Here is a 19,490-nt window from a genome sequence, read left to right on the forward strand (position 1 = left end):
CTTGATGGCTTCCTGTCTGCATCCTCTCATTGTCTAAGCAATCTTGCATTGATTGGTGGGGTTTGATTAACACTCCTGATGGCCAGCATATTCTCCAGCTGATAGGCAAAAGCAAGTGGATGTAATGAATACATTAAACCATAAACATAGCTTTTTCTTTCCTGTCTGTTCTTATGGACAAGAAACAGTGTGTTTCTTTGACCTTGACTTTTCTGCTTTTCTCTCCCAGATGCAGTGTTTGCCTTCCAGTTGCGCAATCCCGTCCACAATGGCCATGCTCTGTTGATGCAGGACACTCGTCGCCGGCTCCTAGAGAGGGGCTACAAACACCCAGTTCTCCTGCTCCACCCTCTGGGGGGCTGGACCAAGGATGATGATGTGCCTCTGGACTGGCGGATGAAACAGCATGCTGCTGTGCTTGAGGAAGGGGTCCTGGACCCCAAATCAACCATTGTTGCTATCTTTCCATCTCCTATGTTATATGCCGGCCCCACAGAGGTGAGCAATCCCTGAGCTGGGCAATTAGATCAGGATGCAGACTCAAACTGTATCTAGAAGAGTGAATGAGTCTGTGATTCTTTTTCTCTTCCTCATGAGCAAATTCTGGTCTCTTTGTCCAGTTTAACAATGTGGCCATTTTGTATTTGTAAAAATGCTAGAAACATCAAGCCAAACCTATTATATATTGCCTCTGAGAATATGGAGGCTGGCTTGTGAACCAGATAGGTAATGGAGCTCATCTGGGTTATTGGGCAAGTTGTATGTAGCCTAATATTCAATCATCATAAATGATTCAACATGCCCAGTGAGCCTCTTAGAAGGGAGAGGATGTCCTTAAAAGATAAATGTCAAGCTGGGGATGTAGCTCAGTTGGTAGAGTGCTTGCCTGCATGTACAGGAACCTGGGTTTAATCCTCAGCACCACACATACACACAAAAATGGTAAATGTCTCCCTTTTATCCTAACCCAGTGAGCCTATCAGGGATCTTCTTTGTCCTACTGCACCAGCAGTGTAATGTTTGAAGAAGTCTGAAAGAAGTATGATGAAAGTCTCAACCTTTGAGCTGCCCCAAACTGAAGTTCATGAATTCTCTTAAATCTCCATCCTTTGTATTTCTATCTGAGCTTTAGAGAGGGCAGTGTTCTGTTGAACTGGAATCAATGTTTGCATGTGAAAGGTAATTATTAGCTCATGTTGGAGTCTGTAATTTCCTTTAAACTGTGATTTAGCCAAATAAGGAAGGACTGGATAGCAAAGTTTATAGTTTTTGTAGGTCAGTAGATCTGAGTGTTCCTAGTCTGCTGTCCTGTTTGGAGAAGAGATGAGGAAATACATCCTTGAGTTCTAAGGAGGGAATTCATATGATCCTTTCTTTTGTTTTGCCTTTTTAAAAAATTGTTCTTTTTAGTTATACATGACAGTAGAATGTATTTTAACATTTAGACATGGAGTATAACTTCCTATTCTTGTGGCTGTACACACTGTGGAGTTACATTGGTTGTGAATTCATATATGAACGTAGGCAAGTAATGTCCTATTCATTCTACTGCCTTACCCATTCCCATTCCCTCTTCCTTCCCACCGTCCAATCTGGTAAACCTCTACTCCTCCCTACACGACCCCTTCTATTGTGAGTCAGCATCCACCTATCAGACAAAACATTTGGCCTTTGATTTTTTTTTTGGGGGGGGGGGATTGACTTATTTCACTGGGCATCATAAACTCTAGTTCCATCCATTTACTGGCAAATTCCATAATTTCATTTTTATTTATAGATGAGTAATATTCCATCGTGTATATATACATTTTCTTTTTCCATTCATCTATTGAAGGATACCTAGGTCAGTTCCATAGCTCAGCTATTGTGAATTGAGCTGCTATGAATATTGATGTGGCCATGTCACTACCGTATGCTGATTTTAAGTCCTTTGGGTATTATGTGATTCTTTTCTTTGAAGCTCCTATTGAACCCAATAGAACCAAGCATGAAGAAGAGAGCACATAGTCTTAGTTAGGACTGGCTTTCTTGCAACTTTTAGGTGACCAGTATTACTGAACTATTTTTAAAGCAGAGACCCATAGACCTGGCCTGTGGTGACCATCATGTCCTTTATATGATGTTTCCTAGGTCCAGTGGCACTGCAGGGCCCGGATGATTGCAGGGGCCAACTTCTACATCGTGGGCAGGGATCCTGCAGGAATGCCCCACCCTGAGACCAAGAAGGACCTGTATGAACCCACTCATGGGGGGAAGGTCTTGAGCATGGCCCCTGGCCTCACCTCTGTGGAAATCATTCCATTCCGAGTGGCTGCCTACAATAAGGCTAAAAAAGCCATGGACTTCTATGATCCAACAAGGTAGGTTTCCAGAGAAAAATTAGTCAAAATTTTTATGACTGGAATGATGAGGCAAAATTTTGGCCCTTTGGGAAACTCTCCAGCGCATTTGCATACACACGCTCCCCGTTAGAATGAAGTCCCTTTGGAGTCAAAACTTGGTCTTGGACATTTTTTTTTTTTTTATCTCCTGAGGTCACAGCACAGTCCCATGCACATAGTAAATGGTCCATAAATATTTCTTTCAAGGACAGGATTGTAGCTCACTGGTAGCACACTGGCATAGGATGCATGAGACTCTCTTGAATTCAATCCCCAGCACCACAATATATAATTTTTTTTCTTTCTCAACGTGTCTGCTTTGAGCATGCACCAAATACTTAGGAAATTAAGGGCGGGGGGCAACATAGAAAAATATTTCAATGAGTATTTATGAAGCACTCATTCCCCAGGCTGAGAGCCCACAGAACTAGGCAGAAAAATAGAAAACAGTCCTGGGCCTCAAGACACTTCTCACAATAGAGTAGGTGACAGTAAATATTGAATACATAGTTGCCATGATTTCCTTTTTCCTCTGCCAAGTTCCTGAACTGAAGATTTAGTGAACTGATCATTTTCAAAAATGCAACATTTTACAGAAAGGAAAATAATGTGGGTGTATAAACCTATAACCTAATTCCAGGAACCTTTAGGATAGATGTTACTGACCTACCCTGAGTTCTTTGCTGCTCTACTGTGACAGGCACAATGAGTTCGACTTCATCTCAGGAACCCGTATGAGGAAACTCGCCAGAGAAGGAGAAAATCCCCCAGATGGCTTCATGGCCCCCAAAGCATGGAAAGTCCTGACAGATTATTACAGGTCCCTGGAGAAGCTCAACTAAATGCACCTTGGCTCCTAAGTTTCCTTCTGAAGTGCTCTTTGATTACCTTTTCTATTTTTGTGATTAGATATTTTGTATCCAAATTGCTTCTCAGTGACTGATTTTAAAGTTAATATTTTGTAAAAGGCAAAAACTGTGCCTATAATTTAAAGCCAACTTCATTTTTATATATCAAAGTCAAACTGAAGATTAAATATTAAAAGGTGAAAGCAATGTTGTTATACATTTCAGAATGAAATTAGCTGTATTCTCTACCGTATCAGAGCACGTAGGTCCCAGATTTCTAAAGCTTTGACCATGTGTCTAGTTTACTTGCAAAAAAAGTGAAGCACATTTTTCAGTTTAAACTTGTCAACCTACAATCTCAATATCATGTACCAGTGGTAAAATAAATTGGATTAACAGCCCCTTCTGTACAACTGGAAAAAAAATTCATCACCCTAAATGAGATGTGCCTCACATCAAGTTTCTTGCTAATCATTTACCTCATGACTATACACAGCCTTACTGCCCAATAGCCTCTGACTGGAGAAAGCAAATGTGTGATGATAATGTGAATTTAGTCTTAGGAGTCTATGCAACCTACTTCTGCCATGCAAGTTATATTTTCCAATAAGAGAAGTCTCAGTGGCCTTCTGTGACTAATAAATTGTGATATAATAATATAGAGTACTTTAATGAAGGAATTTGTACCATGTTATAGAAAGTTAATTTTTCTCCTTTGTTGTGGTCACTGTGTCTACAGAGTGGTTGGGGCCTGACAGCAGCATCAACAGCTATAAATAACCAAAAGTAATTCACATCGTCAGACTAGCAAGGAACTAGAACTGGAAAAGACTGCAGAATTATCAAATACTAACATTTTCTCTTAGAGGTGAACAAAATGAGGTGATATACATTCATGTGCCTTGTGAGCTGCTGAGCATTATACCAAAAAATGAAAAATTCCCATTAGGAAGTACTCTTGGCACTGAATGAGTGCCCAGGCCATTTGGATCCTGTCTGGTGTTCTGTCTACACCAGACAACACAGCTGGGTCTGTGCCCCCTCAGCTTCTTAGCAAAGTCTTTTGACCAGAGGGGGCTTAAAAAGCAGCCTTTTTGGATAAAAAAAGGTCCAGGGTTTTGTAAACTCCACTAATGTTACTGTAGTTGGAACTGAAACTTTTCCAAAGACTCAGGCTGTTCTGAGATATCCTATGATGGCTTTAATTCCAAGAGATAATCTTTTGTGCTCTATGCATAAATTTTATGCCAAGGAATATATGAAAAAACAGCATATTTTATACATATGTTTCTATTGGAGAAACCTAAACTAGAAAGAGGAAAACTGATTTTTTTTTTCATATTGTCCATTAAAAAAAAAAAAAGTCTGGGCTAATACAAGTTCTTTTGAGAATAAATTACATACAATGGCCACAGCAAAGTTTGTTTTTAACACAATAGTGCCTATACTCATTTAATCAGATACTCAATGCTGCCTTTTTAGAAAACAGGATATTTATTTAAAACATGAGATAGGAAATAGTGCCTTAACCAAAATGTATTTTGTGATTTTAAAAAATATATTTAAAATTGCTCTTTTGCTGTAGTTCTATATTTAGTGCAATGACTCTTTCTGTGTACAACTGATGCTTGTCCTTATTTTAATAAATTTCTTAAAACAAAGGCTGTCTTTTCTGCCTGTGGCACTGGGTGTGGGCTGACCACACAAGAGAGCTGTGTGACTGACTGGAAAGAAACAGCAAGACCAAACTTGGGACTGTGGTGCTCATGTCGTTTTCCAACTTGTGTTGTACATGTAAATGACATTGGTCTCAGCCAGGCAGATTGATCTTTTCAAAAGTGACTGGGTTGCTCTGGAGCCTCTGCCTAGAATTTCACTGAAGGAGGATTTGACCTTTTTTCCCTTTCATTTGAGGCAATGAAGTTATCTTCTTTGCCACCTGTTTCTCAAAGGAACAGATCTTGTTCTCAAAAGTGCTTCACCAAGGAGTTTCACCAGCAGGCTTAGAGATAGTTGCAGGAATTTTTGTTTATTTTTTCCCCCCTCAGCAATCCCTGCCCCTCCCCTAACTTCAGCACTGCTACTTTTATATGTGCAAAGAAAAATTACCTGTCTCCACCCATCCTTTCAGTGGCCTTCAAGCATGCAGGTTGTTGTTTCTTCTTGAGCCCTGATTCATTGTCCTGAAGGCTTCATGCAATTTTTTTTTTTTTTTTTTTTTGCTATTAATCCTCACTTACAAATAAAACTGGTATAAGCTTTCAGACAACTCGAAGCTGTCAACTCTAGTCCCTTCCTTTTTGACCCCAGACTTGGTGGCTCCTGGTGTCAATTAGCAGGACAAAATAGGACAAAAAAATGAGCATGAAGATGTCAGTAGTGCTGAAGGAGTGTGCCAAATTGTTCAGGATAGTGATACTGTGAAAAGATCCTGGAAATGCATACAATGATCATTTGGTCAAATGTATCAACTTTTTTTCCTCCTCAGTACCCAGGGGTGACTTATCACTGAGCTACATCTTCAGCCCTTTGCTATTTTAAGACAGGATCTAAGTTGTTGAGGCTAACCTCAAACTTGTGATCCAATCCACCTGCCTCAGTTTCCCGAGTGGCTGGGATTATAGGCATGTGCCACTGCATCCACTTGTATCAATGATTCTACCAGGCCTTTAAATTTCCAACTCCTTTGCAAGAATCTTGGTTACTTAGGAAGAGCAAGTTTATTTTCTTCTCACTTTTCTCTATTATTTCCCCTTAGTTCTAGCTATGATCGTCAACATAATTTTCCTTACAGGCAAGAAATGAGGATATTAGAAAGGGGCACCCACTAGGTGGGTGTGATGGCACACACTAAAATCAGTTGACTCAACTGTTCTTATGTCTAAAGGTTTGATAGAAAAATGGTGCAGCTTTTGCCTGAGATGTTTTAATGATTCAGGTTTTCATTACCCATTAACAGGTACCACTCTTGCCCCGACATGCAATTAGTTCTTTGGTAAATGCTATTGTTGGGCTACTCATGGTACACATTCATTAAATGCTGAAAATGGCATTCAAGCAACTCACAATATGTACTTCAAAGACTGGGTTTTTTATGTTTGTTTTTTGCTTATGTTGTAATTTTACTGAATTACTGCAAATAAATTACTACCAGAGTTTGGACACTTGAGTCTCATCCTAGAAAAGGTAAAAATAATACCTTTCTATGAGACTTAGCAAAAGAACAAGTGGATGCAAGAAATTCTTCATGAACTATCCTCCAGAGAGAAGCCCTTTGAAAGTAAATTGAGAGCTTTGTCTTGGCAGTTTTTAATTCTGGGGTGGACTCTGGGGTATGGTTACAATGTATGGAAATGTGGGCCTGCCCTAGATGGAGGATATTTTGCAGGGAGATGGGAATTAAGTCAGGACCAGACAACAGTGTACTCTTGGGACAGACTGAAATCTGGAACCACACCCCCTGTAAAAACAAACTGTCTAGGAAATTCCCTCTCCTGAATTTTGCCAAAATCATGGCAGGAGAGGGACTGGATGACTTGCACATTCTCAAGGCAAGTGGATTCTAGAACCCTAAGAACCCTAAACATCTCAAGTTGCAATTCAAATCCCTCCCAACTCAAATGCCAACAAGATCAAAAGACTGCTGGAGGGGTGGGTAGGGGTTTGGCTAAAATCAGTTGACTCAATCCAATCCTGCTTGGTACTCTGGCACATGCATATAATACCAACTATTTAGGCAGCGTAGGCAGGAGTACTGCAAGTAGAGCAACTTAGTAAGACTCTGTATCAAAATAAAAAGGGTCAGGGATGTAGTTCAGTGGTAAAAAGCCAGAGGGGCGGGTAATGCAAACAAACTAGCCCTACAGTCCCAGACCCAACATAACTATGTCTAGGTAAGAAAAATCACAATGTTAAGGCTGGGGTTGTAGCTTGGTGGAAGAGTGCTTGCCTACCACATGAAAATAAATAAATAAAACAAAGACATTATGTCAAAAAAACAAAACAAACAAACAAACAAAAAAAACAATGTTATACTTCAGTTCCCATTGTTCTTTTGTGTCCACCATCCGGAACAAAAATTTTTAATTACAAATTAAAAAGTTACCCACTAGGTGGGTGTGGTGGCACATACCCATAATTCCAGCACTCAGGCAGCTTGGGCAATTTAGTGAGGCCATACAAAACTCAGCGAGACCTTGTCTCAAAATAATAAAAACGGCTGGGGATGTGGCTCAGTGATTAAGCACCCTTGGGTTCAATCCCCCATATGAAAATAAGTTTTAAAAACGTTATCCACCTAGGGAGAATTGGGTGAGTTAAGCAGCTCTCTATTACCAAGTAAAAGCAAACTGAAGGAATCCAATGGAGCAGTCCCTGCAAGCCTGTCCACACAAACCATATATATGTGTTCATACTTCTAGCATGCTTACTTGTTCTAACATTGCCTTTATTTAGCAAATACCAGTGGCTTCATCACCTCGCCATTTGCCATTTTTTGTTTATCTAGCTCCCTTTGCCGTAACATATAATTTCCTTTGAATACTTTATATCTTTCCTGTTACATTTTGTCTTAAAGAGTCAATAGGGAAACCAAGATAATTGCTCTCAAACCATTTTGATACAGAAGGCTTGGTTTTTGTGCCTGGTGACAATTCAAATAATAAGGAAAAGATTTTTGAGAAAAAATAAATTTTATTAAAACTTCTGGCAAAGAAAGAAGGCAGTGGACTAAGGTCCAAATACCGCTATCTTTCCTCACAAGGAAAAACAAAGGACCTTTAAAGGGAAATTGAAGGACTAGGCTCTGGGTATAATTATCAGTAGATATAATTACTGTCCATCTAGTGACCTTGAGAGAGCTGTTGTTCACTTGCTGGCACCAGTTCCCAGCCTGTCTTTTACTTGCTGGCCTAGGATGGGAAGAACATTAATATTTCCTCAATCCCACTGTTGGGAGAGGAGGAAGAAATACATGTCAGTTTAAGAATAAGCCATGTGTGATCAAGCAGCAAGGTTCATACTCCAAGCATGAAATGGACCCGTTCGTTACAAACTTATCCATGGATGAGTCCTGGAGGTTTCATTCTCTTGAATTGGGAATTTTAAGAGTTAATTTTATCCAATGAAGAAATAAATGCAAGCCTATTGAATAGCAATTTCTGCTAAAAGAAAAAAAAAAAAAAAACTTCTGGAGTTTTTTGATTTTGTATCCTAAGTCACTTTCTTTAGTTTCCCTCTGATCTCATGAATTTCCCAGGCCCTTCAAGTAAATTCTAATTCCCTGTATTAGAGCCGATCATTTCCAACAGAATCCTAATTGGCATATTCTTTGTAATTTTAGGATTATGATCCCATAGACCCTCATCTTCCTTACACATGACTGCAAAGAGATTTTACTGCATGATACAGCCATCTTTGAGTATTTTAGTCATTCTTATACTTTCTGTCATCTATGCTGTGCTCTATTCTGACTTCCATAACTGAATATCGGTGATTATTTCAATGTTTGGAATGTTTTCAAAGTGAGTTGTCATGGTTCGCAAGCCTGTGTTGTCCTGATGCACTCAACGGCTAGCACTGACATTCTCTGGTAATTATTTCAAAGCACCAAAATTACTATCTAAAAGTGTTCAAAACCAAGCACATAACTGCAAATATTAGATAACCACAAAAATAGTCCCACCTCCAATTTTAGTAATGGGACTCTTGTGGGTCATTAATAAAAAACATACTTGCTACTAAGATTTTTTTACATTGCTACTTCATTTCTTTTAGGTTTGATCTAATCTGTTTATGATAATCTGCATTAAATATGAGAGTTGTATTTTAGTCAATTCAGTTAGGAATTATTTGTAAAGTTCAACTTGTTATTAAGTTTCAGGTTCCCCTGAATGATTTCATAAATGTGATGATGACTTGCACACAAATTTTCCATTACACATAAAGCTTTAACTTTTATAAATTTAATCTACAATGAATTTAATAATGAAAGCCTATGATGATTTATTAGCTATATATAAGAAGAGTCTATGGTTTATTTAGGACACCCAGTTGATGGTGGAGTTTTGGTCATACAAGCTTGTATGTAGCCTTGGCCTATCAGAATTCTACTCAAGAGGGGCTTTTCAGAAGATGGCGGAATAGATTGCTTCCCTGGCAGCTCCATCGAGTGAAACCAAAAAAGTAGGCAGGCGGCTTTCAGCAATGTGGGTGAATGAAGAATAATTAGGAGGAAATTTATTGGAATTTAATATTGGACTCTCAAAACATATCAGAAACCCAGAAGAAATTGAATATAATACAGTAAAACTCCTCAGCCCTATAGCTGTGGCAGCAGCTGAAGGCACAAGCCAGAATGGTCCCTCCGTGAACACAGGAAAGCAGTAAGGGAATTAGAGGAACCCCCAATTCTCAGTAGGAATGAGGAGAGTCAGGATAGAGTTCAGAGAGCAGAATCACTGCCCAAATAAAAATAGTAAGCTGTGCTGCATAATATCCTTGCATGCAAAAGAAGCTGCAGAAGATAGAAGGAACCACTTTGCATCGGAAGCCTGGGGCTGACAGGTGGGGGAGCCAAATTTCTAGCAGACCGGGGTCTGGTTTGAAAAACAAGCTGGGTAAACCCACGGTGTGTAACAGAGAGTGTGCCTAAGTGACCAGGAGAAAATCAAGTGTGGAAAGAGGTTTACAGGGGAATACTGGTCATGGAAACCCACCTGGCTTCTCTTCCCCTTTCAGTCCAGCTGCTTGCAGGACTGGCTGGGAGAGAAGCCTCTGACGGGGAATTCAAGAGTGGGGGCAGGAGAGATTGAGTTTGGCGTCTGAATCAGAGACCAGAAATCGTGGGGTCCATAGGCAAACGCGGTGGCCTAAGAACAGGCTCCTATACCACACAAATAGAACCTAAAGAAGATTCCTGGTACGCAGTCTTCCAGGGTGGACCAGCAGTTGCTGGGCCCTAGAGGTGTCCTGACTTAAAATCTCCAGACCAACTGGCATTCAGAGCCTGGAGCATAACTAAGCCTACACCCCACCTCCAGGATCCTTACCCTAGCAACCTCACCCACCCTGAAGGTGGAGCAAGCTTCATATTCCAGATACCTACACCTAACTATTGAGAAGGGAAGTTGAGAAACTTTTGAACTCCAACAGAAACAACTGTTCAATTTTTCATTGAGTTCTTTTTCTTTTTTTCTCTCAAATTTTACCATTTTTTGAATCAATTATTTTTCATGCTTCAATCTGTTGAAGACTGGGATATCTGAATAGTATATTCAGTTTTGTTTTGTAGTCTTTTATTTTTACTTTTCCTATTTTTAATTTTTTTTAAAATTTTACTTTATATTTTTTCTCTCACTTGTCTGTTTCCCTGGATTCTCCATCTCTTTTGTTTCCCTGGATTCTCCATCTCTTTTCTCCTAACAGCCAGCCTCTATTATTCCCTCTATCACTCTTCCTATAATTTCTTATTTATATCCTCTCTCCTCCTTCCTCATAAACATCACATCCTACAATACTTCTGTTCTCGCTTTGTCCACCATTTGTAAACCCTTTTGCAGACTTACTGTTTTTATTGTGGGCAATAACTAAATACATCATTTGTTTATTGTGACAAAATTGTAGATGTCTTAGTAGTAACTATTTGGTTTAAGGCTGTATATTGTTCGCATTGGGTGCTGTTATTATTTGACTCCCCCTTAAAAGTGAGGTACTGGAAACCTTCAGGGAAGGCTATAGGGTAGAAACTGTACTGTGTCAGATCCACTGCTAGATGGGTAGACACACAAATAATATGAAAAAACAAGGGAACAAATTGCCCCAAACAAACTAATATGCTCCAATAATAGAATCCACTGACACCACAGTGGAAGAAACATCTGAAAAGGAGTTTAGAATGTACATAGTTTAACTAATCCGCAAGGTAAAGGATGATGTAAGGAATGAAACCAAGAGATAAAATTCAGGAGATGAAAGATCACTTCAATAGGGATTAGGAAAAGAAATCAAGCAGAAATCCTTGAAATGAAAGAATCAATAAACCAAATTAAAAATTCAATAGAAAGAATCACGAACAGAACAGACCAGTTAGAGAGAGTGTTTCAGGAAATAAAGACAAAATATATAATCTCGAAAATAAATTTGATCATGGAAAGAAGATGTTAAGAGACCATGAACAGAACTTCCAAGAAATATAGGATAACATGAAAAGACAAAATTTAAGATTTATTGGGATAGTTAAACGTGCAGAGACACAAACCAAAGGAATACATAATCTTATCCATGAAATAATATCAGAAAATATCCCAAACCTAAAGAATGAAATGGAAAATCAAATACAGAAGGCTTACAGGACTTCAAATGTACAAAATTACCACAGACCCCCCCACCAATGCTCATTATTATGAAAATGCCTAAAAATATATCATTCAATATGGATTACTAAATAAGCAGGGGTTTCTAGCCTCATATCAGGTAAAGTAGACTTCAAGCCAAAATTAATCAAGAGGGACAAAGAAGATCACTTCATACTGCTTAAAGGAATTATATGTCAACAAGACATAACAACTGTAAATATTTATGCCCCAAACAATGAAGCACCTACATATATAAAACAAAACTTTCTCAATTTCAAGAATGAAATAGACCACAATATAATACTGGGTGACTTTAACATACCTCTTTCATCACTGGATAGATATTTCAAACAAAAACTAAACAAAAAAACTGTAGAACTAAATAATACAATCAATAATTTGGACTTAATGACATATAGAGTATTTCATCCATCAATGATCAAAAGCAACTTTACAGATCCTTCTGTAAAATAGACAATATATCATGCTACAAAACAACTCTTAGCAAATACACAAAAATAGAGATAATACCTGACATTCTATCATAATAGAATAAAATTAGAAATCAATAATAAAATAAAAAATAGAAGCTACTCTAACATCCAGAGACTATAATATGCTATTGAATGACCAATGGATAGCAGAAGAAATCAGGGTTGAAATTCAAAAAATACTTAGTAAATGAGAATAATAACACAACATATTAAAATCTTTGGAACATTATGAAGGCATTCTAAGAAAAAAGCTCATTGCATTGAGCTCATTTATTATAAGAACAGAAAACAGCCAAATAAATAACCTAACATTACATCTCAAAGCCCTAGAAAAAGAACAAATCAACACCAAAAGCAGCAGAAGACAGGAAATTATTAAAATCAGAGCTGAAATCAATGAAACTGAAACAAAAGAAGCTATTCAAAAAAACTGACAAAACAAAAAGTTGGTTCTTTGTAAAAAATAAATAAAATTGATAAACCCTTATCCACGCTAACAAAGAAAGAGAAAACTCAAAGTAGTAAAAGTTCGTAATGTAAAAGAAACTTTCACATGGACACTATAGAAGAATATAGGAAGATAATCACAAACTATTATGAAAATTTATACGCCAATAAAATAGAAAATCTTGAAGACATAAATAAATTTCTAGAGACATATGACCCACCCAAACTCAATCAGGAGGACATACACAATTTAAACAGATCAATTTCAAGCAATGAAACAGAAGATGCCATCAAAAGCCTAGCAATTTAATAAAGCCCATAACGAGATTCTCAGCCAAGTTCTATAAGACCTTCAAAGAAGAATTAACACCAATACTCCTCAAATTATTCCATGAAATAGAAGAGAAGGGAATCCTTCCAAACTCATTCTATGAAGCTTCTGTTACCAATACCAAAACCAGACAAAGACATATCAAGCAAAGAAAACTACAGACCAATATCCCTGATTAATATAAATGCAGAAGTTCTCAATAAAATTCTTCAAATCACATACAAAAACATATTTAAAAGATAACACAGTACAATCAAGTGGGATTCATCCCAGGGATGTGAAATTGGCTCAACATATGGAAATCAATAAATGTAATTTATTACATCAATAGACTTAAAAACAAGAATCATATGGTTACCTCAGTAGATGCAGAAAAAGAATGACAAAATACAGCACTGCTTCATGTTCAAAACAGTAGAAAAACTAGAAATATAGTGCATGCCTATAGCCCCAGCAGCTCAGGAGGCTGAGAAGGAGGATCATGAGTTCAAAGCCAGCCTCAGCAAAAGCAAGGTACTATAAGCAACTCAGTGAGACCCTGTCTCCAAATAAAATACAAAATAGGGCTGGGAATGTGGCTTAGTGGTGGAGGACCCCTGAGATCAAACCCTAGTAACCACCACCCCCCCTAAGGGGGGGGGGGGGGACAGGGATAGGAGGAACGTACTTTAGCATTGTAAAAGCTATGTGTTAAACCCAAGGCCAACATCATTCTAAATAGAGAAAAATTGAAAGCATTCCCTCTTTCACAAGGATGCTGTCTTTCACCACTTTTATTCAACATTGTCCTTGAAACTGTAGCCAGGGCAATTAGAAGAAATTAAAGGGATTGTGGGGGGAATGGTGCCTGGGGTTGAGGCTCAGCAGTAGAGTTCTCACCTAGCAAGTGTGAGGCCCTGGTTCAATCATAAAAATAAACAAAATAAAGGTATTGTGTCCAACTACAACTAGAAAATTTTTTAAAAAGGGATACAAATAGAAAAAGAACTCAAACTATCACTGTTTGCCGACAATATAATTCTATATTTAGAAGATCAAAAAAAATTCTACCAAAAAACTTCTAGAACTAATAAGTGATCAACACCCATAAATCAAATGCATTTCTATACATCTGTGATGAATTCACTGAAAGAGAAATTAGGAAAACTACCCCATTCACAATAGTACCCCCCCAAAAAAATGAAATGAAATACTTGGGAATCAATCTAACAAAAGAAGTGAAAAGCCAATACAATGAAAACTATATAAGATTAAAGAAAGAAAGTGAAGAAGACCTTAGAAGATGAAAAGATCTCCAGTGCTATCAGTCAGAGAAAACTAATATTGTCAAATGGCCATACAACCAAAACTGTTAGATTTAAAGCAATTCCTATTAAAATCCCAATAACATTTTTCATAGAAATAGAAAAGCAATCATGAAATTCATTTGGAAAAATAAGAGACCCAGATTAGCCAAGCAATCCTTAGCAAGACACGTGAAAGCAGCAGGCATCACAATACCAGACCTTAAACTATACTACAGAGCTATCGTAACAAAAAGGGCATGCTACTGGCACCAAAACAGACATTTAGACTAATGGTACAGAATAGAAGACACAGAGACAAACCCACATAAATATAGTTATATCATTCTAGACAAAGGCACCAAAAACATACACTGGAGAAAAGATAGCCTCTTCAACAAATGCTGCTGGGAAAACTGAAAATTCATATGTAGCAAAATGAAATTAAATCCCTCTCTCTCACCTTGCACAAAATTCAACTCAAAATGAATCAAGGACTTAGTCACTAAAACAGAGACCTTACCCCTAATGGAAGAAAAAGTAGGCCCAAATCTTCACCACGTGGGCTTAGGAAGTGACTTCCTCAACAAGACTTCTATAGCACAAGAAGTAAAATCAAGAATCAATAAACAGAGACTGGGGTTGTGGCTCAGCGGTAGAGCACTTGCCTCTTTTGTGTGAGACCCTGGGTTCGATCCTCAGCACCACATAAAAATAAATAAACAAAATAAAGATATTGTGCCCATGTATAACTAAAAAAATGTATATATTAAAAAAAATCAATAAACAGGAAGGTTTCAAATTAAAAAGCTTCTTCACAGCAAAGGAAATAATCAAGACCATGAACAGAGCCTACAGAAATAGAGAAATCTTTGCCACCTGCACCTCAGATACAGCTTTGAACTCAAAAAACTCAACACCAAAATAAAAACAAATAAGCCAATCAATAAGTGTGCTAAAGAACTGAACAGATCCTTCATAGAAGAAATACAGACAACAAATATATGAAAAAATGTTCAACATCTTTAGCAATTAGAGAAATGCAACTTAAAACTAAACTGAGACTTCATCTCACTCCAGACAGAATGGCAATTATCAAGAATACAAGCAATAAAAAAATGTTGGTGAGGACGTGGGGAAAAGGTACACTCATACGTTGCTGGTGGCACTGCAAATTGGTGCAACCACTGTGGAAAGCAGTATGGAGATTCCTCAGAACCACCATTTGACCAGAGATCCCACTCCTCGGTTTATACTCAAAGGACTTAAAATCAGCATACTATAGTGCGGATGTTTATAGTAGCTCAATTCACAATAGCTAAACTATGGAACCAACCTAGGTGCCCTTCAACAGATGGATGGATAAAGAAAATGTGGTACATATACACAATGGAATATTACTTAGCCCTAAAGAAATAAGGCATTTGCTGGTAAATAGATGGAACTGGAGAATATCATGCTAAGTGAAATAGGCCAATCCCAACAAATCAAAGGCTGAATGTCTTCTCTGATATGTGGATCCTAATTCACAATAAGCAGGGCAGTGGTTAGGGAAGAATAGAGGTACTTTGGGATTAGACAAGGGGAATGAGGGAAAGGGAAGAGGAATGGGAATAGGAAAGATAGTAGAACGAATCGGACATTACTAGCCTATGTGCATATATGATTACACAATCAATGTAATTCTACATCATGTACAACCAGGAGAAGTTATATTCCATATATGATGATATGTCAAAATGCATTCTACTATCATGTATAACTAATTAGAACAAACAGATTCTACTCAATATTCGGACTGAAAGAGCAACTAAGAACAAAATCATAAAATGTAAATTATCCAATTTATTTTCCTTATCAGAAGAAAGCTGTAGTATTTGCCCACAGACAACATTATTCCAGTAAAAAATTGCTACACAAGACACTGCTGTCATTTTTATCCAAACATAGTCAAGGCTGGAGACATGTGCACACAGAATGTTTAGTTTACCTCAATCCAGCTCTTAATAACATGCTTTCTGGGTCTATCTGCAGGTGGGAGCCTGGATAAGCCAGAAAATGGAAAAATAGTAAAGGCAACGCAGGGTTGATTCAAACATTGGAGTTTCTAACTTCTATTTTAAAAGGAATGGGAAAAGCATGAGACACACCAGACTTATCAGAAGTCTTCTGACAACGAAACTTTTAGAGAAACACCACACAAGTGATCCTTTTAATCTCAATTCTCAGAGTGCAGGCCTAGGGATGATGAAAATGGGTTAAGCATGGAGAATGCTTAAAGACTGAACCTGGTCAACAGGATGTGTATAAATGTATAAAAGTAATAACCTTAACAATATGATAGTTAAAATTTCAGCACTATGTTTGTGTCAGACACTGTGATGAGTGCCTTATGTGCACTCATATGATAGTTAAAATTTCAGCACTATGTTTGTGTCAGACACTGTGATGAGTGCCTTATGTGCCTTATCTCACTGTCAAACCCTGTAAGGTGGGTGCTACTGTTGCCCTTATTTTATAGATGAGAAATTGAGGCTTAAACAAGGTAACCAGTTTAAGACAGTGGTGGTATGTACAAACAGTCCCAGCTACATGAGAGGCTAAGGCAGGAGAATCATTTGTGTTCAGGAATTTGAGACTAGCCTAGGAAATACAGCCAAGTCCCTGCATCAAAAATACAAAAACAAACAATGGTAAAGAGTTCAAGAACATATAGTTAATTAATGGGAAGCCTGAATTTAAATTCAAGAAGTCTGATTTTAGACAAAGTACTTTTTTTTTTTTTTTGTATGGAGGATTGAATCCAGGAGTACTCTTAAGTGTTACCAAAAGCAAAATATTTCAGAAATTAGAGATCAGACTACATATGTGAAACTTGAGTCCAAAACAGAGGTAACTACATAATATTAAAAGTTCTTTAAAATCATAGGAAAATAGTTTCTTCATCTTTATGGCCTTAACATGCCTACAAGTCACAGTTATTGGGATTAGTGTATTTCTCTGGTTTCATTTGATGACAAAAATCAAGACAAATTCAGTTAGTTACCACAACTGGATATTCTGAATTTAAGATAAAAAGGACACAAGGGGATATATCACCACTGATTTTCAAACAATGTGCCATTAGATTAAAATGAAATGATAACTGAAATTCATATTAAAACAAAATAATGATTAGATATTAAAATGCATACTATAAAAATATGAAATCTAGATTGCCAGATAAAAATTATCTAAATACAAGTTTTATAACCCGAAAGACCCATAACATTTAAAATAACTGAAAAAGACCACGGATTAAGTGGAGAAAAATCAAGAGGGACCCCTTTATTACACATTTATAAAACACTAGTATATATACTACAGTTATTAAAAATGGGACAATTTTTCAAATTTTTGGTATCTTATATTTTGCAATCCTTTTTCAATTATGCTTACAATCTTTCATAACTTGCTTTCTGTTACCAAAGTGTTCTGTAACCTCTATCCCACCAGAGTACAAATTAAAGAAAAAACTATCCAATAGGTTCTTGTGAGAGACATTATCAAAGAAACTAAATTAATCCAATACCTCATTAACAACAATTGAGTTTTCAAAAAAATATAATCAAAACAAAAGCATCTAAAACTTAATTTAATCTTTCTGATGATCCAAAAAGCACCTTAAGATTGTGTCGTGCCATTTTATTCATGCTATGTATTTAGGTGCCTATAATAGAATTCTGGTTAGTAGATTTGGAACTAAAAATAAAGTTTTGTATGTAGTTACAGAGCAGTAAATAACCACAGATCTAATATAGGAATTCTGATGTGTAGTTTTGTACTTAATGAGGCCACAATTTTTAATACATTGAAAATTTTTCAAATTGAAGCTACAAAATGAGTATTCTTAGTACATTTAGTAATAGCTACTTATTTTAAACTATCATTTCATTTTTGGTGACCAAATTATATTTGACCATAATTAAAGGACAAACATTTAAGAAACACATGGTTACAACAGAACTATCTGTTATATTAAAAGAAGAAAGGAAAGTAAGTCATGCACATGAAGGGCACGGAAGTTTTTCAAACCTATTCTTTTGAAAGCCTTTCAATCCACCTAAATCAATCAATTTAGAACTTAAAAAGTCTACTCAATGTGCTTATGAAAAGAGGCAAAATCAGTGTTGACCATGTCTGCCTAACAACTATCCAATGCTGATCACTGAACAAGTATTTTTATTTCATTATCCTGTCAGCCATTATGACAAAGCTACGAGTATATATTCAGACGTAGCTGATTCAACTGATCAACTGCAGACAAAGAAATGTTCAGTTTAAAAAAGATAAAACAAATGACAATTGGAAATGACTGAATCACTGTACCTATTGGACACAACCTTAAATCTTATAGTTTTGCTATATACTATCCGGTACTTTTGGATTCAGTAGTTGGGGTAAAAAAAAGTTCTGTATTCAAACATATCTACAGAATGTCAATAAAAAAATGAGTGGATATATACAATTAATATACACACATACATACTCTCTCACACACACACACACATACATACATATCTAGGAACCAGCACCTACCACATTCCCATTTCTCACTAATGACCCAATGAATCATTTATTACTTTAAGACCAGCTTAGATTCTATAAGGCTATAACAACATATGGCTAAAGAGGTCAAACGCAAGCACCCACACTTGGGCTGGATTAAATTCTTCCTCCTCATGATTTCTGACAAGTAGTCATGCCATTTACATAACAATTATACCTCAATAACTTAGAATCAGAGTAAAAAACCATAAACATGGAACTCCCTCAATGTTTTAAGAGCACTCCTTTCACTCTATTTCCATAATAAGAGGGCACATGGAACTAGATCACCAAACTGTACAAATGATCTTTACTCTTAATCTAAACAAACATGTGTTAAAACATTCTGAAATGCTGCATCCTTTGATTTCTTCATCTTTTCAATTGCCCGATGGAGGTCCTGCTGTTGCACAGGCCGAATTTCATCTTCATCATGACTAAAATGCAAACAAATCCAAATAATTTTATAATACATTTCCCTAAAATATGTTACCAAGATTTTAAAAAATACACGTGGTAGAAAAATAAGACTGTTAATGATAAAGTCTCTTTTCCCCAAAACAACCACAATTAACACAGCAAATTCTCTCAGGAATTCTATGCATACTCAAGTCATAAGAGATTTTTTAAAGACACTGACTGCTAAAAGATAGGAAATCAATACCAAGAATATAATGTAAGTACAGAATATTACCAAAAGATGAAGATGTTACCCAGTATTGTCAGTTTATCCAAACAGGTATATACATAATTCCCATCAAGAAA

General features: G+C 36.9%; 2 protein-coding genes across 3 annotated transcripts in view; one reads left to right on the forward strand and one right to left on the reverse strand.

Moving 5' to 3' along the window:
• The window catches only part of Papss2 (3'-phosphoadenosine 5'-phosphosulfate synthase 2), an 82,049-nt gene extending 77,159 nt beyond the window's left edge, over positions 1-4,890 (forward strand). Inside the window, exons 10-12 of the mRNA XM_076835285.1 lie at positions 230-498; positions 2,131-2,360; positions 3,082-4,890. Of these exons, the coding sequence (XP_076691400.1) occupies positions 230-498; positions 2,131-2,360; positions 3,082-3,223 (641 nt within the window). The 3' untranslated portion in view covers positions 3,224-4,890. The remainder of the gene's footprint in view (positions 1-229; positions 499-2,130; positions 2,361-3,081) is intronic.
• Positions 4,891-15,963: 11,073 nt separating this feature from the next.
• The window catches only part of Atad1 (ATPase family AAA domain containing 1), a 76,851-nt gene continuing 73,324 nt past the window's right edge, over positions 15,964-19,490 (reverse strand). For both annotated transcript variants that reach the window (XM_076834277.2, XM_076834276.1), the window contains exon 10: positions 15,964-19,162. In XM_076834277.2, coding sequence (XP_076690392.1) covers positions 19,042-19,162 — 121 coding nt within the window. In that variant the 3' untranslated portion in view covers positions 15,964-19,041. The remainder of the gene's footprint in view (positions 19,163-19,490) is intronic.

This window comes from Callospermophilus lateralis, chromosome 15 (assembly GCF_048772815.1).
Source record: "Callospermophilus lateralis isolate mCalLat2 chromosome 15, mCalLat2.hap1, whole genome shotgun sequence".
Taxonomy (NCBI): domain Eukaryota; kingdom Metazoa; phylum Chordata; class Mammalia; order Rodentia; family Sciuridae; genus Callospermophilus; species Callospermophilus lateralis.